The 24,963-nt window shown below is 30.0% G+C and overlaps 2 protein-coding genes across 2 annotated transcripts; both read right to left on the bottom strand.

The window, feature by feature from the left end:
- Positions 1–8,445: 8,445 nt before the first annotated feature.
- Positions 8,446–13,825, bottom strand: Bma-glc-4 (Uncharacterized protein; the record flags this gene model as incomplete). Its single annotated transcript, XM_001900205.2, has 14 exons — positions 8,446–8,521; positions 8,788–8,897; positions 9,102–9,212; positions 9,344–9,470; positions 10,081–10,147; positions 10,246–10,314; positions 11,551–11,742; positions 12,119–12,256; positions 12,353–12,435; positions 12,546–12,598; positions 12,776–12,952; positions 13,215–13,282; positions 13,387–13,517; positions 13,695–13,825. The coding sequence occupies 14 exons, from the start codon at positions 13,823–13,825 to the stop codon at positions 8,446–8,448; spliced, it is 1,533 nt and encodes a 510-aa protein (XP_001900240.2).
- A 4,172-nt stretch (positions 13,826–17,997) lies between these two features.
- Positions 17,998–22,299, bottom strand: Bm7528 (Uncharacterized protein; the record flags this gene model as incomplete). Its single annotated transcript, XM_043078890.1, has 10 exons — positions 17,998–18,039; positions 18,279–18,429; positions 18,680–18,779; positions 18,981–19,111; positions 19,264–19,378; positions 19,758–19,818; positions 19,901–19,990; positions 20,066–20,220; positions 21,281–21,470; positions 22,189–22,299. 10 exons carry the CDS (start codon positions 22,297–22,299, stop codon positions 17,998–18,000), a joined length of 1,146 nt encoding a protein of 381 aa, XP_042934824.1.
- Between the last annotated feature and the right edge of the window lie 2,664 nt (positions 22,300–24,963).

Raw genomic sequence — 24,963 nt, 5'->3', positions numbered from 1 at the left:
ACCAAATTGCAAGATCAAAAGTGATAAGTACAATGGATAAGGAAACTGATTGAAACGAGATTAGTGGCGTGCACATGCATATTTCCGTAAATCGCAGCTATTCTATAAACTAATTGTTATTATATTTAAAAAATTCTGACCCAATTTATTACACGAATCAGTTACTGATATATCGATTTCCTAATTTATCCACAATAACAACATCCTCCTTTAGCTGTTCCCTCTCATCAGTCACAACTTTCCTTTCAGAAATTTTGAAATCATAAACTATTTCTTCCCCCCAAAAATTAGATGTTATCAACTTCAACTTCCAAAAGTTGTTTTCCGTAGGTTCTTTCAAAAAAAAAAAAAAAGAAAACAAACATAGCAGAAAAAAACAAAAATTGTAAGTTGAAACTGAAATTAAACTTCAATTACACAGAATCGAAAACTGGTTCAATGTCTGTGATGGATTTATGACCTTATCTTCTATTCCGCTCATAACCATTACTTTTCACGATTTTCGAATTCTCAGAATTTTTTGCAAACAATATAACTTTAAAATAAATTTCCTATAACCTCTGATCACTTATCAGGTCTTCAGCACCATTTAGGGTAAAAATTTGAAGAAGGAAAATAATTTTTCTTTAGTTTTTAGATCATTGAAAGATTTACTTGTCAACTGAAAATATTTTTCTACGTGAAATACATTGTGAAAATGTTACGATAAACATTCTTTGTGAATTCGAAGAAGAACAATAAGTCAATTTAGATGTAAGCAATTGTTCAACATGAAGTTGGATGAGGCGTAGTTGGATGATATTCTAGCAATAATTTTTTCAGCACTTACCAGTATTTTGAAGTTTCTATGAAGATGTCAAATGATACTACCACATGTAAGCTAACAACAATTGTACAGATACTAAAATAGCAATTAAATAATAAGAGAGTTGGAAGTTTACTGAGTGCTATGAAAAATTATTTAATAAAAAATAAATAAAATATTTTGTATTTTGGTTTGAAGTGTTTGATATTCAAAAGAAAAGAAAGGATGAATGGAAAAGAAAATTACTCAAATTACTCGTTTCGGAAGAAAAAAACTGCTTCGTAGTGAGAGTAGAAATGAACCGGATATTCATCCAAGCGATAGATACAAAGTATCAATCAAACATGACCTGCGTTTCGTCTTTGAAAAAAGGGTAAACATCAATCGTCGCCTTTATATGGAAATTCTACATTCTTCTGATTCCGGGTAACACAGCAATTCCTCCCATTTTCTTGTCTGCCTAAAAAATATGTTCACAAAAACTATCGGTGATCTACAAAAACTTCGATGACTCATAAAAACATTCTATTCATTATTTATTATTTATTATTTCTGTCAACTTCACGATTATTGTTACTTCAATATTGACCTCCTACGGTTTTTATTCTTACAACTGATATATTTTTGTTAATTTTGAACTATTAATATCAGAATTTTGTACTTCAAAGTTACGTATTCTCTCCATTTAAAAAGGATTATTTGAATTTTCATCTACAAGGTATAGTTTTTATGAGAATTATTGGCTAGCAACTAGTGGCATTACGATACACAGAGTTTTCTAATGTTCTGAAATATAACGATAGGTTAAAGTATAAAATGAAGTCATGAAACACAATACGTTATGAGAGAAAACTGGCATGACAAATGAAAGAGAAGCTATACCTTACTATTTCATTAATTAAAAAGCCTTTCGATTAACGAAACTTGATCCAGGTATGGAGTCATTGTTGCGGAATGTTGAAAATAAACCAATGATTTTCATACAAAACATATGACATGTAGAAAGTAACACAGCAAGGCTGTATGACGGAACCCTAAAATTCCATATTTTTTAATGAAATGCAAAAATGAGAAACGCCAAAGCCATGTGAGTTGAAATGACGAAGGTGCGAGTGCTTTTTTCTTCTTTGAAGAATTAACTAAACAAGAAAATAAAGGAACAAATGAAGTAAATTGCTTTTGCTTGGCAGAAGTAATATTATATCAAAAGAATGAACAGCTTGTTTACACTTCTTAAATTGTAGCAGAAATTAAATGATGAATTTAGTCGTTCTTCCCGCCTCTCATTCTTAACCGTCACTTCACCCATCATTTCCCCTCCTTTATACCACTTTTGGAGAGCAAAATTAACTAACTTCATTGTTCTTCCTTTATCATCATTTCATGTTGTCTTTGCGTATCCTCCAATTCATAAATGTTCAAATCAAGTGTCCTTCTTCATCATCTTCCTCTTCTTCCCGTTCTTAATTACTTGATTGTCCTGTTTCGCCTTATCATACATCCAACTAATGTTGTTGCGTGCTAATAAACTTTATCTACTCAATACTCTGCTTAGTAAAAGATGATGATGATTAGTAAAAGATTATAGTAAAAGAGCAAATTAATTTAATCTTAAAAGCGATATTTTTATTGACATTTCTAGATAAGTTTAGTCTGAAAGCATTCTATCCCCTACATAAAATTAGAAAACAGGTAGCACCTCCGAATAAGAAAAATACTAACAAAAACATAATTTTCTAACTACTTATTGAAAAAATTTCACTGTCAGATTTGTCACTTCTGAATTACTGCATTATTTTATAGACTGGGAATAACATATCAAATATGTATAACAAATGCTTCTACAATTCTTTAATTTAAATAATATCTAAACAAATATTGTTCCCACACCAACAGAAGTATGGAAATATCAAATAGTTAAAATCTATATTTGACTGTATAAATAAAAATAGCAGATAAAAACAATATGATTTAAGAAGATTAGAGAACTGATAGTTTGTAAGTCTGTGAGTTTGTTTGTTGATGAGCCATTAATGTGGCTGATCAACCTTCTTTTATTGAACTAATTGAGTGGGTCTTATCGTGATCTATTTTCATCAGGACGACCGTTTATCATTATCATCAAGCTGCAATACTGGGCGGCGACCGCGACAAGAGGGCTGGAAACGTTCACTGCGCTTTCCGTTGAATTCAGAATTACTATCACTAGCCATTACTACCGACACTTTATGATGGAATAATCAAAGTGATATCGTGATATCTTTTCATTTATCTCACTTTAACAATTGTTTGTCCCTCTGTTATAAACAATAACGCTCTAAGAGCTTTCAGTGGCGGATGAATCATATTAATTACTAACAAAATTTATCCACTTTTTGATACTAAGACATGAGAAAGCATGATTGACCTATTCCCGAGCACTACGACATATATCATTTATCACTTCCTGGATAGAATGCACACATTTTTGTAGCACACACATGCTTCTATTTTATTGATGGGTACGAGTGTGTTCAAACATTTAACTCTGTCCTAATTAAGGATATGCCGATTATTTTATAACTGCTAACTTTAACTTTAGGTATGGATAATAAGTTAATTTGGAACTAAAACTCGAAAGCTTAGTTTGGATACCAAAACAGCATTTCATACCATGATGCACTGCTGCTAAAGTTGCAATAAGAGTGAAAATAATGGTAGTGAAAGTGAGTGGATTGGATTTTCTTTATCATTGAAAACCATAGATTTTGGTTATAGGAAGGAACAAGAAACCTGAAAAATAAATAAGAAGAAAGTTCCAATTTTTATATCAAAACTTACCACTTTACCCTACACTCTTCCCATTTATTTAATCGTTAATCCCTTGATTAAAATGTTTGATATTTGTCGATTTCATTCCCTGAGTTCATCGAAAATTTTAAAGATCTGGAAAAGAAAAGATTTTTTTAATTTTCAACACCTCTTGCCCTATTTAATACGACAAATTAGATTTGTAAAAAAAAAAAGAACTGGAAAAGTTAAAAAAATTCCATAACACTAATATCAGGTGTATTTAATCAATTCAGAGAGAGAATAATTAATGGCAATAGAGTTCTATAAATTATTGTAATTGCTATAATTCATTCCCTCGTTTTCTCCTATCACTTTGATTCTGGTTCAACCGTTTTTAAATTTATGTTACTTTATTATTATTACTGATATGGATGACACTGAAATTTATGATATTGTATCATTTTGTCTGAAATCAGTATAGTAAACAAGAAATGGAAACACAGATCAGGAATAAATAAGTCAATTTCTCGAATCCAAAAATGGTTGTAAAGATAGTAGCAAATTATAATTAGTATAATTTCACCATAATAAAGCGACCTCAAACCAATCTTATAAATCGGAAATTATTTATTGGCGGCCTTTATCAAGTAGCTTTGAAATCCTTAAACATAAAAAATCAAATTTATCGGAATCAAAGTAAACATTAAATTTAGATTGAATACAATTAATAATGTCTATTACTATGCTGCCACATTAATTTTTCTATTGTTATTCTTCTCTAGACGAATTTAATGAAACATATCAAAAAAATGAACTTTAATTTATTTCACAGGATCTTATCATCTACCAATTCAGGTGCAAATTTTAAATTCATTGCAAATTCAACTAACAGTGAAAAGTTTTGAATAAACAAATTTTTTACAATGAAACCTAAATGCATAAGTGCATTTTAAAGGTATACATAATGAGAAGTGCTTACTTCTAATAGAGATTATGTAAAGAGATTAGCGACAAATCACTTCTATTTTCTGCAAATTCTGTCATTTCTCAGTTATTTTTGTCATCAGCAAAGATGAAAGAAAGAAAGAAAATGAAAAATTTTGAAACGCCACTTCTAATGCGACAAAAAAATGATGAAAAGACAAGATGCAAATGAATGGATGAAGCAATCATTTTTTATGTTTTTATTTACAAAGCATTAACAGACGAATAAGCGAACAAAATAAGTAAAATAAACTTATTTAATCCATTTAACACATAATAATTATAAGTAATGAGTAAATTTTAAGTTATTTTTGTCAGATAAATATAATATTTGCTCGTTTATATATATTTGTCCAAATACAGTAGTGGAAATGATAAAATTTGCAGGAAGTCTTTCCTTATTAAGCATACGTTTTTTTAAATGCACATGATGATTTTAAAAGCTATAAAAGTTACCATCACCTTGATAGGAACATTGATTATGCAACTGTTCTTAAATAGATATATTATAAAACATATGAAATACAGAATGTTTACTATAAATTAATTATCTTTTCTAGTTATTGTTGGAAAGTTTTGGGAAAATCTATCTATTACGATATGCAAAATTTAACATAAGCAATGAAATTCGATGTCTTATCAAAAAAATAATTCTATTCGGCCAGTGAATAAGGAAAGAAATTCTGAAGAAATATTAGATGACGAGAACAGGATGTTAGTGACTGTCAAAACAATTCTCTCATTAGAATTATTTACATTTTTTCTGGATGAATGATCACAGCATATATTTGTGCTTGTCGTATTCAAATCAAAATAACATTTTTTGAAATATGTGAACCTTTTGATATCTCATAATTTATCTTTCCCATGATTATTTTTTCATGCACATAGAGCAGGGCACATAATCTTACAATGAAAAATTTCAACTTTATTTTCTTATTGGTCTCTCACTGCAAGTTAAAGAGAAATAAAAAGCAATGACTGTCAAAAATTCACTGCATTTGACAGAGAAAATAAAAATTTTGTATCTTTTTTCATAACAACAAAAAAGAAATTTTAATTTCCTATAAAAAACACTTTTTATCTAAAATTTTTTTATTAAAACAAACAATTTTTTACAGCAGCGTCGCACAGTGCTGGTTACGTATCATTTTTTCAGTTTAGAACAATTTTTGTGGCAGTAATCTTTTTAAAATCTTAATTTGATTTATCAACAAATAGTTATTGCATGAACTGCAACAGCATGTTGTGTCATTTAGCTTGACAGCATTAGTATGCAATTTAATTTTATGAAACAAAAATTAATTATAGTCAAAGAAGGTTATATAATAATTCCTGTGTAATAAATGAACATCGAATTAACATTTTTTATAATAAATACTTTTTGCTGTGAGTTTATCAAACCCACTGGTTCAGTATAAAAAAGAAAAAAAAGTAAGACTGAGAACATTCTAATGACTAAAGCTAAAATTCTATAACACTCTGATGTGACAAGTGAAAGTAATTGACTAACATTTCTCCTGTAATAAATAAACACTACTATACTGACCTTTCTGAGATTTATTATTATTGCAATTAGAAATGAACTATTTTAATATGATATGAAACATATACTCAGCTATTTATGTATAAGTTTGACAAATAAACAAAATTTAAAAAAATATGGGAATATTTGGTCATTTTCATAATGCAGAGAAAGATGCTTATATAATTTGTCATCCTCTCATGACTGGTTTCTATGCGTAATCCATTGTCATATCATGTCATGCGCCGTTTCACTGATTGGAATGGTTTTCAAATTTCGAGTAAAAACTGTCCATTAAACTCAGCTAAGGCAAAAAATCAGGAAAAGATAAATATTTCGATCAAAAATGACAATTAAAAGAAACATACATGAATTAATCCTTCAAATTTGCCCATTATTCATAATCTTTTCTTTATAAATTATTATTTGGAACGACAATTCCTCCTTTCGCTAGTAACAAAGATTATTATTAAGGTACCATGTGTTTCTTTAAAAGTAGTTTTATCTTACATAGAGTGAAGTTTTTAACTCCATTATCCGTTATACTCATCAAACAATATTTTTTTAAAGTGACATAAGGAAATGAGTGCTTGTTAATTTGTCAACTCGTTTCAACAAATTTTCATTTTTTTTTTTCACTTTTTTATGACTCTTTAAAAGTAACACCCTTAAAAATCCAATTCCTGAATTACAATTTTGTTCACAGCGATCCAAATTCCGAAATGAAATGAAAAGTATAAATCATGTTGCGCAGGTCATCCTCGACATTTTTTTTTCCACTCATGTAAGCCAAATTCTCTTCATTACTTCCAGTTCCTCTTTGTTTAAGAAAATTTTTTACTTGCAAAATATCAACAAGAAACCAACAATTTTTCATGAGGCATTCTTTGCAAAAATTTAATTATTGGTCATCAATTTACATTGCTTTTTTGTTTACAATAGTTGGTGTCGTCTGCCGGATATTACGATGACATATATAAAAGTAATTGCTCTAACAAATTATTTAACAATTTCAAAATATAAACTAATGAATCACTTTCCGAGAAATGAAATTTTTTGCAATTAACTTTTCAATTAATATATCTTGCAGTGATTGAAGGCATTAAAAAGTTACAATTTCGAAGCATTTTTCAAAAAAAATTTCTTTAAGAGTAATCCAAATTAGATTTTAAAATTGTCTTTTGATTGCTGGATTGCTTATCTTTTGATCCAGAAAATTCTTTAGGTGCATATAGTTGAAGAAATTCAGAAAACAGTATCATTATTATATTCCCCATACAAACTCATCAATTTTTAAATTTCTTGGATTGCATGCAACTGAACGATTTCCCAGTTTTCCTTTCAACAGTCTAAGAACAACCAATATTTTGATTTAAAATGGACTATATTTTTAAGGAACTAATCGAAACTTCTCAAAACAATTATTTTATCGCAAAATATTAACATACGCCTGTCAAACAAACAAACATAGGAAAATATCTTTATCGGAATTCATCATTTTATCATTTCTATTCTTCTCAAGTAATAAATTTGAGAAAAACTATGAAAACAGGAATTATTATCCACATTGCAGAATGAATCATTCCTAAATACTTTTACTATGATCGTACATTTCAGCACAAAGAGATTCATCCATTAATGAAAGCAAGTTTAGAATCTCATCAGACTCTTCACTCTGTTTTGCTTTTGTGATGGATGTATGATTATAATTTATCGCATCTTTTTCTAAAATGGTCAGAGTAACATAACACGCATTTCACTGCAAATAAACGCTAAAATCGATAATTTCCAGACGAATGTTACTGTCGAGATTTGATTTCATGGCGCAATATGTCTCTGTTATTGTAACTAGAAATCACAATTTTTCTTCACTGTCTAATCTTAACTATCTGAAAAATGTTACATCTTAGTTATTACAGTATTATGGTAATAACTAAGATTACAGTTTTCATTAGAGTTAATTTTTTTATCATTTGTTACAAAAAATAACTCTAATGAAAAATAGAAGTGCTCAGGTGAATTAAGAAATTTTACAATTCGTTTTGATTATTACTGCTTCATATCTATATCTCTCAGTCCAAGTTAAATTTTCAATACTATGTCATCTAAATCTTTAAAGATGGCATAATAAATATCAGAGATAGATCAAAGTAAATGGTCAGCCCCAAAGTTTTTCTTTGAGAAGTTTAAGCTGAGTTCTGCCTAGCACACATTTGTACCATTACATTTGCATTTTCGTCTTCTTATTATTATGTGAAATGAAATTATTATGCGCGAAATGCCATAGTCTAAAATGTTTTAATGTTAGAATGCTTCACTTTGTTCATATAAATGCATCTAACTTTGAAATGATGACTTGTCACTCCTCCATCTCACCCAAATATATGCTCCAGTATGCAAAATTGAACAGGATAAAAGCCACTGGAAAAATCAACCTGAAACGAAATGAACTAAACTTTTCTTTCTTATATCAAACGTTGCGATAAAGCTTTTACTTGAACTAATTAGTAACGGCAATGAAGCAAAAAATAATTTCCTAGGAATGTGCGGGATAGTGATTGCCTGATTTATATCAAAGTAATAGCTACTATTATCATTATTGCCTTATTACTTTCTACTAAATCCATGCTTAAAATTCATTTCTCTCGCAATAAGTTTAAATTAATTTTTAAAATTTTAAAGTTCATATGGAATGCAGCACCTGGCCATTATATCGATTCGTTCCGCTCGTTCACGTGAAGATAACAAACTGCACCATCGTATTAATTCGACGCGTTTCCTTTGTCCGATGTATATCAGATCTGATACGTCCTAAAAATACACACTCAGCGGATTCTATCTTCTTTGATTATTGAAGCTCCATGTATTGTCATTATTCAGTTTGTTATCTACTTCCTTGAAGTTCGAATTTTTTATTCACTTTCTAGGAGTTAGGAATTCAGGGGGGTTTTTCAATTCTAATTTTCCACAAAAAAATTGATCCGAAAATATGCAACGATAAGTGAGGAAGCAAACCTGAAATGTCCAAATAGGATCCGGAGCATGTAATATGTGTGATGGATTGCAGTCCATCAATTCCCCGCTTTTTTCTTCAAAACTTTGTTTCCGCCTATATCGTAATAAGCTCTGCAAACGTACATTTTCTTTTTTATTGATTGGAAATGAAGAATTAATAGTAAGGAAAAAGAAGAAATAATTGTAACTATGTATTATTTATTATATGCTAAAGAAGTGATAAGTATACGGAAGGTAATAACTTTTTTCTCGGGACTGTTTAAACAGGATGCTGGTGAAGTTGCAATACATTCCACAGGACTATACAAAAGGCCATTTTCGATAACATTAGTGAGACGCGTTTGATTGCATGTCATCTTTCGTACTTCTCTGAAAGATGTAAATTAAATTAAATCCAAAAGCCCGAAATCATTCAGAAATCACCACTTTACTCATAAACATTCATAAAGATTGTAAGTATTGATAAGCAAAGTTTACTTTATACCTGAAAATTAGTCACATTTTTTCTCTCTTTATTAGGTTTTTATACTAAAATTCAATGCCGATATTTTTTTAATCCTGTCATATTGTTTGTTCATCATATTGTTCATTTTTTGATATTAAAATCAGTTAAATGAAATTATTTAAAACGATACAGTGGAGCATTAAACAACATTAAAAAAGAAAAAGGAGAAAATTTAGAAATGAAAAAGAAATATCTTTCTTTATCTTTAAACAGCCAGTTTTTTTATAAATCCTGAGATTTTTTGAATTTTGTCTTTTTGTGCTTTTTTTTCAAAAAGAAATTGTAGCTCATACTTTGTTTCCAAAGGGATTTTTGCATGATTTTCAGTTAAACAAAGAAAATAACACCAAAATGTGCTTTGAAACAAAAATTGATTGCTTCGAAATGTTTTAGATAAAAGGATTATTGCAGTATTCACTGTTTTGAATTTGGAAATAGTATTTTAAAATACTTGAAATTGCTTGAATTTGATACCGATGTTTATCGAAAATTCCCACGTAATTCACAACTGCGTATTCGATCAATGATGCAAATATGAATACTGAAATGTTATCAAAATCGAAGCAGAGTTGTTGATGGTAATTTATTTCATTAGCTTGAAATGAAAAAGACTGAAATGACCAAAATTAGAATACGAACCGACGCAAGCCCCGATCCATATATCAATAGCTTTGGTATAACTCACTGGAGGTAGATTCGAATTAATTGCTGGAAAAGAAAATAATAATTGGTTTCTTTTGATAGTCAATCAAACAGATTGAATTATATTTTTTATTTCAGCGTTTAAATATCAATTTATCAGGTGACGAGTTAATTATAAGCTTCTGTATGCTGTTTGAATGTGCAGGATCACTATGATTAGGATCATTGTGATTGGAGATAATTTGATTCGAAGTATTATGATTAGGGTCAATACGGTTATTCCTTTGGTGGATAGATACATAATCAGCAAACTTTTTGCATATCTTTTCAGATTTCATTGCAATTACTACTTAATGGAAAAATTGGAGCATATGAGAGTGCATTGTTTTTGAACGTACCTTAATTTTTCAATTATGTTCCCTTAAAGTAAGTAGGTGGCACTGTACAACCCTAACAACCTGACCCATTCTAAACGACGGAACAAAAATTGTTAAAATGATGACGCTATAGTTGCAATCACGGAAGTGATAAATCACTATTCAAGCTACGATCTCTTCTAGCAGCTAAACTCGTCAACATAATATAATTAAATTTTTTCCAAAGTAGTTTTAAAATGAAAAGTTTAAAATGACCATCTCAAAAAAATTTTTTCTCCCTCAAATGAATTTCAACTCATTAAAATGGATTGAAACATATAAACTTTTGTGAAAAATTATGCTTTTTCTGAAACTGCTAGTCTTGTAAAGTATTTAATTAGAAATCAGATAAATGTACAATGAAAATATTTAGCCATAAAACTCTGGAGTTGGATATTATACTGCTTACTTTTAGTTAACCAAAACTTTAAGGAAATATTAAGCCCAATGCAATTCACTGCTGATTAATCCTGTTACATATGGGATTAAAAAGAAACATAATACTTGGTAATTTTCTATTGAGTATTTCATTTATAATTTAATTAGCAGTTGTTAATTAATTAGTTTTGCTATTCCAAACGACGAAAATTACGCTCGTTCTATTCAATGTTTATTTATCCATGATTCTGAGGGACTATTCCGCTCGTATCAATACTTCTTTCTGGATTGCAAGATTTGCAAGGTGTGTGAGCAGTTGTCGAGAGAGATATATGTGAGCAGTTGTCGAGAGAGAAAGGTGAATTGCATGACAATATTGGACAGAGGAAAAGAGCTATGTTGCAAAATGCATTAAATAGTATTTTTGTTGGTTAAAAGGGCAACAAATGTGTGAGGAACCGAGATCGGATAGCAAATGAGGGGAGAAAAGACAGGTGGTTAAACTGACCATGTGATTGGGTGATCATGGTCAGCAGGGTGACAATTGCAAGAGGCACGCGTGCGGCGGTGCTTTTCCAGTCAATCCAATATGATACCCAAGACACTCCGACCAGCATTGTCGATGGAATGTAAAGCTGTAGGAGAAAGAATGAGAAAACACGACTGAGTCTAAGCTCCACCCGAAGACAGCTGTATGTCCCTGAAATTGAAATTGTGTTAAAGGAATTTAAGTTAGCTTTGTAATTGACTTATGCACGAGCTTATTTCAATGATTTCGTGGCGCATATTGCTAGTTTTAAAAAATATTTAATATTTTTATTACTTGTATGACAAGTAATTTAAACAAATAAATGTTAATTATTAAGTTGCAGAAGTAAAACAGTTTTATGAAAGTGAAGGAAGTTAGGTATGTAATCCCAATTTTTATTATATTTTGTAGTAGTATTAAGTGGAAAGGTAACATACAAAGAAATGGAAATGTTAGGTTAAATAACTACTATTACGATTCTTTGAACAATTTGCTAGCAAATATGCTCAGAATGCCTATATCACACAGATGGACAGTAGCAAGTTACCTGTATTCGTGGTGCTATCACAGGATTTATTTTCAAAGGCACTGATTCGGAAATTCGGCAGAGCATTATTGGCATCCTTATCAATTGTTATTGCAGCACGGTCCCATTTGTAAACAATATCAGTTGTTGTATAAGCATCTGTAAATATTTATCTGCAATCATTGTCGAATGATAAGATGACATTTAAATATTAGGTGAGCATTACTGGTTCTTCTTGTTAATTATAGTACTTACAACTAGCAAAATCGATAAGGCACTCTTGAACATCCATTGGATACCGAATCAGGTTCATTTGACATGCCAGTATTAGCGTTAACCTGAAATCCATTCACTGTGCCATTCAATAATTTCAATCTTTGACAAATAACAATAATTATGCTCCAAGATAATAAGAATGCATATATTTTGGCTAAAATTATATGATAACCTGCGATTGTAAATAACTTTTCCATCAGAGCGCAATTTGATAAATTTGTTCTCCTGGAAATAACATTATTTTATAAAAGTCAATCAACAAAAAGATAATATCATTGGATAAAATAGAATATAGAATAACACGAGACGATATACTCTGAAATAAATTTATTAGAAAAAAATATGGAAACAAGACAAAATAAGTCAGAGAATAATTCAATAATTTATCAATAGATTATAAACCTGATCCAACATATGGTACCATCCGTTCCGCTCATTTTGAAAGAACGTGTCAGGAATCCACAGTACTTGATCACGAGCAACATGAATAAAGTCAAAGTTACGGAAATCACTATGATCTGTGTATCGAAGTCGATCATCAAACCATTCTTGTTGAAAGCGAAATTGTGCAACAAATTCCTGTGAAAAAAAAAAAAGATCCTTTCTAGGTTATACATATGAACAAAGAAAAGAAAGATTTGATTTAATTTATGTGCCACTAAAATATTCGACAAAATAGCATTAATGCTAAAAAAAAGCTCTTAAACATTTTAAAATTTATAAGAGAAATGTTGAAGTATAATGTTTCCTCAAGCAAACATCGACTAAGCAAGGGAATGCTTATGTCATACTTTGAACATTTTAAGTAATTTGAATATGGATATTGAAACGGAAAGATTACCATATTTCGCTCGCTAATTGCACTAATGGAACGAATTTCCAAGCTCGTCCACACAATTACTGGACCTTCTGAAATTCATTTTTTTCCTACATGCTTTCAAATTTTTTAATAGCAATAATTGCGAAAAGTCTGATGGATACAGTAACTCGTATTTCAAATGTAAAGGACTTACTTTGATCATTAGTGGGCATTCTTCCGGAAGGTCGCACTGTAGGATCATAATTATCAAGTAACTCACAAACGGTCATCTGTTCTCGCCAAGAGCGATAATTTGTTGTATGTCTATTGAAGGCCATTCGTTTGCTAAAAAATAAGAACGAACTAATTTTGACTTAATTGGTTGAATGAATTTGAATTAACTCACTTTATTTGTTAAATTCGGCAAAAAGTACGAATGTTGCAACTGATTCTAAATAATTTTCAATTTTCTTTCATGAAATATGTACGCTCAATTAAACGCACATATTTCAAAATGCTCACCAAGGTTTTCGTTTTTGCTTCCGAGCCAATGAAATATCAGCTACTGTTAATAACATAATTAACATAAACAGTACTGCTGCAGTAGGATGAATAATTTTACGCTGTGCTGTTAATGTCCGAAAGATTATCATTTTAAAAGAAACGTTATGCTCGATGCGCTTTTCATCATAAAGCGCTTCAGCTAAGTGAAGATCATGCAGTTCAAATATCACGTTTTCTGCTGGGAATGCTTATGTTGGCGTTGTTAAGTTTTTGAAGGCTAAAAGTTGTAGATTGTTGATATCAAATAGCGAGATCAACAGCATGAATGTCTTTCACATTGATAAGTATTCAAATAAGTAATAAATCTAAACACTAATGATAATCAACATTTCAAACATAATTTAGTGATAATTTTCGATCATATGTCAAAAATTATCACTGATAAAGCCTATAATATAACTTTCACATTAATTCGTCATGTAGATAAATTAATGAATTAGTTTATAAATCACAAATACTTTCAGTCAGATTTTATTGCATTGTAGCAGTTCAGTCTTGTTTTATTGTCTTTAGCATAACAATAATAATATACTGGTAGTTATTTAATTTAGAATTAATGGTTAATAAATAATGAAATTAAGTGAGAAAAGTAATATAATTGCAGTTTGCTAGCAAAAATGTTTTAAAGGTGGTAAACTTCAGATCAATAAATCTGAGCAAGGAGAAAACAAAAACAAAAATAATCAATCTTTATTTTGACAGGCGTAATGATTTGACGGTTATTATCAAACTTTCATTTCTTCGTTTGTCCGTCGTATCGACTTCAATAGCGCTTCTTTACTTTATTCATATAATTTGTGCTAATTCTGTGTTAATATACTTAAATTAGTCAGGAAAAACATTATATATAGAACTATAAAGAAGTATAGAAGCTAGCAATTCATAAGTTACTTCAATTTAAGAAATTTCTTCATAAAATTTTTGAATAATAAAACTAATAACTTGTGGGTTTCTTCAAAAAGCACAAGTTTGTCATTTTCAGTAATAAACCAATTCGGCGTCCTTCTTTTCTACTCGATGCACAAACTTTTCTTCTCATATAGATGGTTCGCAAATAATATAGCATTAAGGAATTTCCAAACAAAACAGTTTTATGTATTTCTGAAATTTTCATAAAATATTTCCTTCTTTTTACTAATAGTAATTCCTTTCCAAACATTTTGCTTTATATCTGAGTATTCCTTTCTTTTCTGATAAAGATTGATTCATTAAAAAAATTCTAATAAACCCAGAAAAGAAAATTATGACTGTTTTCATCGAGTTAATTAAGTTTAAATCGATGTTGTGATCTCTCGCTTATTCGTTCATCCATTCTTATAGAAAATTTTTTCACAAGATTTGTCAGGCTAGCATAAGTCTTCGTGTCACAAACAACTTCTATTAGCCTTGAAAAATTCTTTTGTCAAAATTCTTTGAGCTATCTGAATGAGAAGAATTTAGATAAAATTTTTTTTTAATAAAATTAAAAAAAAAAAATCATATTAAAAGAAGAACACAGGCTTAATGACTAATCCAAAAATATTTTAATATTAAAGTTCATTTTTAAAAGTACAGAAAATTTTTTTGCACTGTGGTTAAGGAAAGACGAAATATTAAGTGTTCGACATCATGCTGTTTGTTTTTCTACTTTTCTAGAAGGGGAAAAGAAGAAAAGGAAATGCTTTCAAGGAATTGTATTTCGTCACTCTTCAAATTCCGAAAGAAAAGAGACTTTATTTACTTTTTCTTTTTGCTTCTCAGTTATTTGCAAATTTTATTTTTCTTTCGTACATATTATTTCTAACGAAATTACTTCAACTTTATTCAAGACAAAACTTGATTCTTTAAAAAAGATTCTTGAAAATTTTACCCTAAATAAATTTATTGATAATGCGTTTGCTTCCTTTTTTTAAAGAATCTATTATTATTATCTAATAATGAATGTAATTATAATTATCCCAAAAAATATCTTTGAAATACTTTCAAAAACCTTCTTGGAAAGCTTATGGAAGATTCTTAGCATAACCATGTCCATGAGGTATTAAATTAAAATGCAACAGTTTCTGGGTAAAAAAAATTTATGATGAGGAGAATATGGGAGAGCTGCTAATTCATTTCACAATTTACCCAAAAACCAATGAAATAATTTCCCTTTATTGACATTTTCAATTTTGAAGTGTGAAAAACATAGATGATAAATAAAGCAAAAGATGTTGGAACTTTTTAATTCAAAAGCTCAATATTATGATTGAAAAACTATTCAAGTTGTAAGCATAAGCTGAAAGCGGCATTGATGAAATTAAATTGTCTTTTATACGAAATAATTATCTTAGTTTCATTTATCCTAGATAGTTCCAAATGGACATTATTATTTAGTTTAACTAATAACTTAGATATGAATAAAATTCGTAAAATGTCGATGTGAAAATTTTCCACTAGAATGTGTCAAAAACGGTGCAACAAAAAGACGAAATTTTCGGAAAGCTTTAAAATGGAAGGATGGTGAATTCATTGAAAGGAGAAAGGAAGAGAAAGGGAGAAAGAGAAAGAAAGAATAGATTTTGAATGGATGAAAAGGAAATTATCTCATTTCAATGGAATAGAACCAAGACGAAAAGCATAAGTGAGTTTCTCTCATTTATACTGAATCATATAGGCTTGCTTTCTGATAGAAGATATAAGTAGGCATCGAGATAAAATTAACTTCAGCAAAATGTCATTTCTTTCACATCCTGAAATGTCCTCAAATAAAGTTAACAATCCGCTTCCTGCCTCCCACTTAACCATTTTTAAGAGGCTGTCTCTGGTAAGCTGTTCTTGCAGAATTAGAATTTTCTTGATGAGTCTCTGGCAGAACAGGGAGAATATCCACTTGCAAACAATCCAACTGGTCACACTTCTAAATACCCTATGGGACAGTGGGACATATACGGGTCGAGAAAGCTATCACACTAATCTATTCTTCTCGTGTAGTATCGAGTGAGGATGTTAGATTGCAAATATAGAAAAATAGTGAGCAATTTTGATAATGACATTTTTGAAGTTCTTCCCGCACACACATAGAAATACGCAACCTACAGCCAATACTTATTGTGTCTTATAAACAAATGACGTCATCTTTTACACATATCATAAAAATTTCATTTTATTAAACAATAATAACAAAAATAACAATGTAGCAATAATAAAATGGTTATTGGTGATAAAAATGATTGATGGCTATTAGACCGTACTAATTACTTTCATTTTAGTGTAATGATGTTTATTATCTATGAGTAATAAATGCAGAAAAACATACTATTGTCCATTTCCATAAGAATGAAATAGAAATAATTCCTCAAGAAAAAGTATAAATCCCAATTTGGCTATTTAGCAACTACATTGAAGTAAGATATCAGTAAGTTTGCTTTGTGCAGGAAACTTAATGTGCAGAGATTTAACGATTAGTAATAATTCTGAATTCCATGGCTGCAATAAAAATTTTTTTTCAATTGGCAGCTTTCGTTTTTTTTATTTTTTACATATCTAATTACCACTCAATTGCATCGTTTTGCTTATCGCTCCGAAAACAATATCATGCCAAATTTTACTGTTCAAATCTCAGAAGAGAAAGTTCTTAGACGAAATTATATTTTCATATCTGATAAGCCGCATCATCAAATGATTAGATATTAAAATCCACCAGTCATCTTAATCTAAAATTGAGTTCACTCCTTAAAGTTTAAATATCAATAGTCAGTCAGCTTGAATTTTTCATTTTTATCAAATCATGGAATTAGCTAAAAGATATATTGATTGTTATGATTTGTAATTAAAAATATATAGTTCTCTGAACATATGAATCATAGCTATTTAATCTGTCTTCACATGATACTTGATATCATATTGCAGTAGAATTAATCAATCATCTCTTCAGTTTTCTAATTTCTCGAAGGCTTCTAATGCTATTCTTTCAACATTTCTTTAATCCCTTTTTTAGCTATCAAACAAAGTAAGGCTATTTTGTGAAAAAAAACCATTCGAATGTCTTGTTCCTATTCAGCTTTCCTTAAATTTTTTCAGATGACAAATTCTTTTGCGCCTTAGTCATAATTAGGACATATTTTGTCATTTTAGATTTTTCTGACTGCTAACTAAAATTTATTTCTTAGAAATTGATGAATTTTGGGAATATAATTTCTTATAATGTTCTTAGATATGATATCAACTTCATCTTTAAATAACTTTTATTACTTCAAATTAATAAGTTCATTGCTTGAGAATGCATCAAAATGGCATAATATCAATTTGTCTCCAGGTGTTCACGAAGATTCATCAATTCAAACTGAAACTTGCTACGAATGAACAGAATGAAATAACCTTCCATAATTTTTGGATATATTTATATCATTGTCTTGAATTCAAACATTAGAAAACTTAAATTTAGTTTCATTCTTTATTTTCTGGAAATTGTCACATGAAGTTTTCAAGTCATCCACAAGAGCATTCTCGAAATGGTTACTAGAAAAATTCGATTTTTTTAAAATTCTAATCGCTGGAGAAGGACAGAACTCCAAGTTTTACCTGCTGAGAAATAGAATGGGGAATAATAATGTTATATTCCGAATCTGCTTGATTTGGATGTGAAAAGTTTGATTTGATCGAATCAAGCGTTTGACTTGTCACCATGCCAACTGTCTCCACATCTCCATTTTGCTCTGATTCTTCTTCTATCCTAAAAATTGAGTAATTAATTCATATACTGAAGAACAATTGTAATTATTTATTTTTTTGCTAATGTAGTATTTATATATTTTCATGAAATGTATTACTTGAATATGGATTAATCAAATAAGGTTCTTTTATCAACCTTTAGGAAAAATATTTTAACTGAATTCCATCATACAATTTCATGTATGTAACTTTTACACAAAGAAAAAAAAATTTTTTAACAAGAAAAAAGATTAAAAATCCCGGTAACTAGCCGATGAAGAATATATTTCTGCTGTGAATCTGGTTCAGATATTGAGTAGTCTAGTTCTGGAGAAAATCCATAAATTTCTCTATCAATTCGTTGCTGAGATCCTAAAATGTCTTACAGTTTATATTTTATATTTTTATGTATTTTGAGAACTCACTGAATCTCACTTTAAATAATTAAAACATAGATATTCATGCATAGTTAAGATCAATAAAATAACAGTTAGGATCATTGAATGAAATTTAGCGTATCTCGCTATAGCTTTTATCTTTTACTTTTTAATCTTTTGATCTCTGCAAACTTACCTGTTTCAAAACAGGAAACTCGTCCTTTCCCTCCCGAATTCATCTCTCCTTCACCAGCAACGCAAAAACTGTCACTAATGGAAGCACTTGTGTCCAGTGGCGACCCCATGCTGAACGATGACTCTTGCGGGCTGTAATATGTTTAAAATCCGAATACTGATATAGCTTGATAATTTGCGCCTAATCTTACCATGTCTATTATTCTGCTCTGATAGAAAGAAGAAAGTTGAAAGGATGAAAGCCAAGCCTGCGTAAGTTGTAGGTTTTGCATAAAACAGCACACCTTCCAAGAGAATTCATTGAATTGATGCTTGGGCTTTTATTTGTCTTCACATTATCAATATCGAGATCACCGTTGTTGGCTTCAATAACCAGTGGTAATTCTTTTCTTAGATTGACTGAAATTCCTGATTGCGGTCTCGATTCTGTCCAGATAATTTCTAATTCGTCTGGGTCGTTTTAACTATAGTTATCTAGACAAAAGTAACTAAAATACTAAAACTGTTAGAGTTAGATTTAATAACCAAAGAAAAGAAGATGCAATGGCTTACTGGTCAGTGCAACCAGAGAATCCCACTTCCAACTGTTTGGTCAGGAAATAGATCAAAGGAAGCGGTCTAAAGACTGACATCATGAGTCTATCTCGAATCACCAGGATATGACTGTATCTAGTGGCCAGTCACTGAGGAACTCGTTAAATTAACAAAAGCTACAAAAGAATATATAAGTAAATAAAAAATAAAATAAATGCAAGAATAAGAAAGAGATAAAACTCACGCCGTGGTGAACGAACTAAAAGTAGGGGTAATGGTGGTGGCGCGTAACTCGGAATTGGTAACTGAAATCAGGCCAAGTGCAAGAAAATGGTAATGCAAGAGAAAAACTAAAACCTTCCAAGCAGTTGACAGGTTAAAGTCTACCTCAAAGCTGGGAGCTTTATCCTGCTTCGATATACCGCACTGACATTGCTGAAATCTTTGCTGTCTCGGTTCCAAATACGATGCAGTAGTCTGAAACTAAAGCGAAATTGTCCGTTTGTCAAATCAATGATCTTTACGGTGTTTAAATATTCTCGATGAACAAACTCGATCAATGGAAATAAAATCAGCATCAAATTTATCCAGATTTGAGGATATCGGCACACTGTCATTATCTTCCGCTATTGTTTTCGTAGTACCATTCTCGAATGATGCAACTTTACTATCAGGTGTAGCAAGCAATGGTGCAAATAGCGCGCATCCTGAAATTTTTAAGTCAAAAAATGATTTGCTGAACAAAATTCATCATCAGCTCTATCACAGATTTTAAGGGTCTGAAAGGAAGGTGGATTAAATCCAAATTAGAAGCCAATTCACTTCTGTTCACTTTTTTTTGCGGTTAGAAGTATCCCTTGCATTGCTTAACTGGTGTCTTTATTTTGAAATCTTTCTTCAGTTTAATACATAAATGGACAAGACATTTTGTCATAGGAAAAAAAATGAGAAGAAAACTGAGTAATAAGAGAAAAGATAAACGAAAATTCAATGAAAGATTTAGCAATCCTACTCATACTTCTGCAATTAATTCTTGCACATATATTTTTTGTATAAGTCTTCCGTTTTCTAATTTCGAAAAATAGTGCAATTGTTTCAATTTTTTAAGCTCTCGAAATTTATTTTATTTGAAATTCAATATGCACACGAACAAAACAAAATAATATATCTCTTGCTCATTCTAAGGATTTATTCCATGGGCTTAAATTGCGGCACGAAAATACTATTGCAGTGCTTCCGACTTATTCACACTTCATTTTCCTTTCTAACAAATCGACATTTTTTGATATTTTTCAGAAAAGTTTTATAATTGACTGCATGCAGTCTTTTGATTCTTTTTGAAATTAAAGGAAAGAAAAATTGCATGAAATATGATAAGTAGACGTTTAATTAGAAATAAATTAAGGATAATGAAGTGGTAATCATAGCAGATTTAAATTTCATGAAATTTGCTAGAAATCAGTTGCTATCAGTGCAACAGTAAATTGATATAATTCTACTATGCCAAGCTAATATTTAGTATTCGGAAGTTAAAATAGTATTCGAGCTAGTTTTCAGGATATTAATGAAGTTAATTTTTCTTTCTGATAATGAATGTTAATAAAGTAATCGGTCTTTAGAGTAATCGGTCTCGTAATCGGTCTCAAGATAAATTCTAACAAACTGATATTAGACCGAAAATTTGAAATGGGATTTCAACTCTAAACGAAAATTGTTCTCTTTTTCTTGATGTAAAGATGATTTGCTGCAGTGATAGCTGGGATGAACCTTTTCCGGAATTCAATGGAACGATCATTGTTTTTCCACTGGTCAGGCACCTTGGCGGTGGTGGACTTCGTGAAGTGGTTGCCGAGATGCGATAACAAAGCGAAGATTGTGTTTGGTTGTCACCACTTGACATCACCATTAGCGGTGTCAAACTTTCGAACTCGTCTAATTTTGCCAATCTCGTGCCTTGCTGCAAATATCAGACAATTTTATAACTATTTCATATGGCTATAATCCTAATTTAAATTCTTTTTTTTTTGTGTATATAATGATGCATAGCAAATAGTCATAAAGTTGTTTGGTTGTTATCCAATTCTAATGAAAAAAGTTGTTTCTAAGATGGAACATACAACTGTATAAGTTTATAAAAACTCTTTGTGCTTTAGCACTGAAAATAGTTTTAAAACCCTAACCCTTTTGAAAGAAGACTGAACAGAATAGCAATATATTCTAGTTTAAAAAACTTTATTTAATGAGAATATTCTACTTAATTCTATCCTATTTTAAAATACTGGTTGATTTGATTTATAATTATATTATCTTTCCCTGTTAATATATCTTTCCAACTTGTTTCTTCCCAGTTATTTCATGAACAATCACCAATTTTTGCTAACTCTGAACAACAAAATCTTTTAGTGAAATTTAGTTGGAATAGAATTTTTTTAAATGAAATATCCGGAAGATGCTTTTTTCAATACCGTCGATATTGAGAAAAAGTTTGTTATTGAGCAATCGCAAACTGCTAGAATCAACAAAGTAACACAGTCACTACATACAAAAGTATATGATATATACAAGAGATTTATATATTATTCTTTAGTTTCTTGATTGAATGATCGATTTTAATGCACTTCAATTCCATTAAAAACTTAAGAATTCAAAATTTTATTGGAATATAAAATGTTTACTCTGCATTGATCTTGTGATTTGGCTGCTGTTCTTGCACGACGTCGTTTTGCATAGCAACATAGTACAGGCATGAAAATCTGTTTAATAATCAGTAATTTACGATAAATCATATCGTTATAATTCAAAATCATGACACAACCATTGCATGCAATTAAAGATTACATTGAGAAATGATAAAGAGCCTTAACTTATGATCTCGAGTTCGTTACAAATATCATATATGCCAGAATGTTAAGTTATTAAGCTGATATGCTTTCTCCAATCAAAATTAAAACTACCACTAATTTATTTCACTCGGACATTTTTGACTGCCAATTTCTTTCGAATGTTTACTACCGCAAATGAAGAATTAAAGAAATATAAGTGAAACAATTCACAGTATAAATTTTGTTTTGGAAATCGTACATATGAAAAAAGCCTTAAAGTTGGTTAAAAAATAATCACAAAAAAATGGTCGTCACTTGATATAGGAGCAGAGCAACATATAAATAAGAATAGGATGTACCATGTAACTTGTGTCTAGTATACTTCTCAAGCCTAACTCTTTCCTTGGTTGGTATTATTAAGTTCTCTATTCATACTTATTATGCTTAAGTATTAATTACAATGAAACTTATTTCAACTGTTTTAGAAGTACTATTAAACAATTAAATGCTACCATTAAGCTATATCAAGGAGCAATCTCCTTATTAAGTCGATCTACAGAATAAGGGAAACATCTACAAATTTGGTATTATTACTCACAGCATAATGTTCCTGATAATTTATGAAATTAACTAATTTTTTGACGAAAAGAAAAAATAAATTAAAAAAAAAAAAACATTTTTTTTTTTAAAAATTAGAAGTGGAAATGGAAAATAGTACCAATCAAACATAACTGATATTACTAATATGCTTTGTAATACAGCAGAAAATTATACAAAGAAATGAGAAATGATGATTCATTCGAATCAAAGTTCATCCTTTTGAGAATTTGAGCGAAGCACGAAATTAGGCTCAAAAGTAAGCTTTACAAGGAAATAACTTCAAGACGAAACCAAATTTTCAGACGAGAATGCAATTTCTTGGTAAACGAGTTAGGCTATTCTTAAATTTCTCGAAAGAGAAAATATGAAAGTAAAGTAGCGGATAAAGCTAGGAACTTATTTATCTTTGGATCAGTCCGATGAACTGAAGAATGAATGCTGTGCTCTTTGGGCCAACTTAAATACGGAGTAGCTGGGCTGTCAAATTGAGTCTTTGCTTTTGTTGTCTCAAGTGTTCCATATTTGTTTGTGTATTCTGTGTGTGTGTGTGTGTGCGCATGCGTGCATTCCCCTCTATGAAGATGAAATTTTCGATAAGGACTGAATTCTTTTGGAAGTTTCATAAATTGCATTGAAGTGTTTGTAGTTTACAAAGTTTTCAAAGTTTTATTAACTTTACCACCACTTGACTCACAGTTCCTTATGAGTTCTTGAAGTATACTTTGTGTAAACATTAATAGAAATTTTTTTGGATTATTCAGTTTTTCCAAAGAAATTCAGAAGTAGCGATTTCAACGGAAGTTAATGAAATGTAAAGGTTTTCTGAATAAAAAGATTAGAAAAAAGCGTTTCAAAGACCAACAGTTTGCTGAAATTAAAATTTTTGAAAAATAAAGAAGATAAATTTGAATGACCATAAAGTAGGCCAGAGAAAAATGTTTTAATGCTAATTTAAATCAAAGGATAGAATTAAACTTGAATTCATAATTGAAACGGATCATTGTAAAAACGGTTCAAAGTGAAAATATTGAAAACTGTGGTGGTTTCATTATCTGCCTCATTTTGGCATCAATTTATTAAGTATCGATGCGGTGCATGTAATTCATTTTGTTCCATTTTCTTTTATTCTGAGAGCCTTATTCTCTATACTAGGCCCCACATCCTTATGAATGCCAATATGACGACCACAACTGCTGGTCATTTGTCACATTGGCCACAGTTGCGACAATGCCTCTTATCCAGCAATTTGCCATTGTAACATAATGATTATGCGGAAAGCTCAAGGCTGAAAAAGCATTTCACATCGAAAATGAAACAGATTTTTGAAGATTCTGTTGAAAAATCATTAGATATGTTTATTTGGATCATTAATTGAAAAAAAAAAAAAAAAAAAACTAATAGCTATAAAACACAGATAGCACAGTTTTGTTTGGTTCGAAATATATTTCAAATGCTCGAAATCTTAAATTGTTTCAAAATCAACCAAAAATGAGAGAGAAAATTAATTATTCAGTTTGCATTATTTGCTCCGTTTGTAAATAATATTTATAAATGATGTTTCAGATTCTGCTGAATCTTGGAAAGTAAGCAAGACAAATCCCATAAAAGCCAAATGAAAAAATGGATTTTGAAGAGAAATGAAGGCAATATGCTGATTCGTCAACGCAATAAAAAACATCGAGAAATAACCAACAAACTGTAGAGAAGATATTTAAAATACCCAAACTTCAAATTAAACAAAAGTGCTATAAATTGTTTACAAATTGAAATGAAAATGTATCGCATAGTATTATGTTATCCTTATTAACATAATATTTATAACGTTACTCAGATTAATCTTTGACACAAGAACATGTCAACATAGAATGCTGAATTAAACAGATGGCACAAAACAAAACAATCATAATCCAACAAAAACTTAACGCTTTGGAGAATACGACAAATAAAAAGATGGTTGAAGTAGAATAATAACAATTCGACAAATTCATTAGAAATGAGTGGAAAGACGAATATTCTAGCAAATATTAC

This window comes from Brugia malayi (assembly GCF_000002995.4).
Source record: "Brugia malayi strain FR3 genome assembly, contig: Bm_v4_Chr2_contig_001, whole genome shotgun sequence".
Taxonomy (NCBI): domain Eukaryota; kingdom Metazoa; phylum Nematoda; class Chromadorea; order Rhabditida; family Onchocercidae; genus Brugia; species Brugia malayi.
This window is presented reverse-complemented; position numbering and strand designations above follow the sequence as displayed.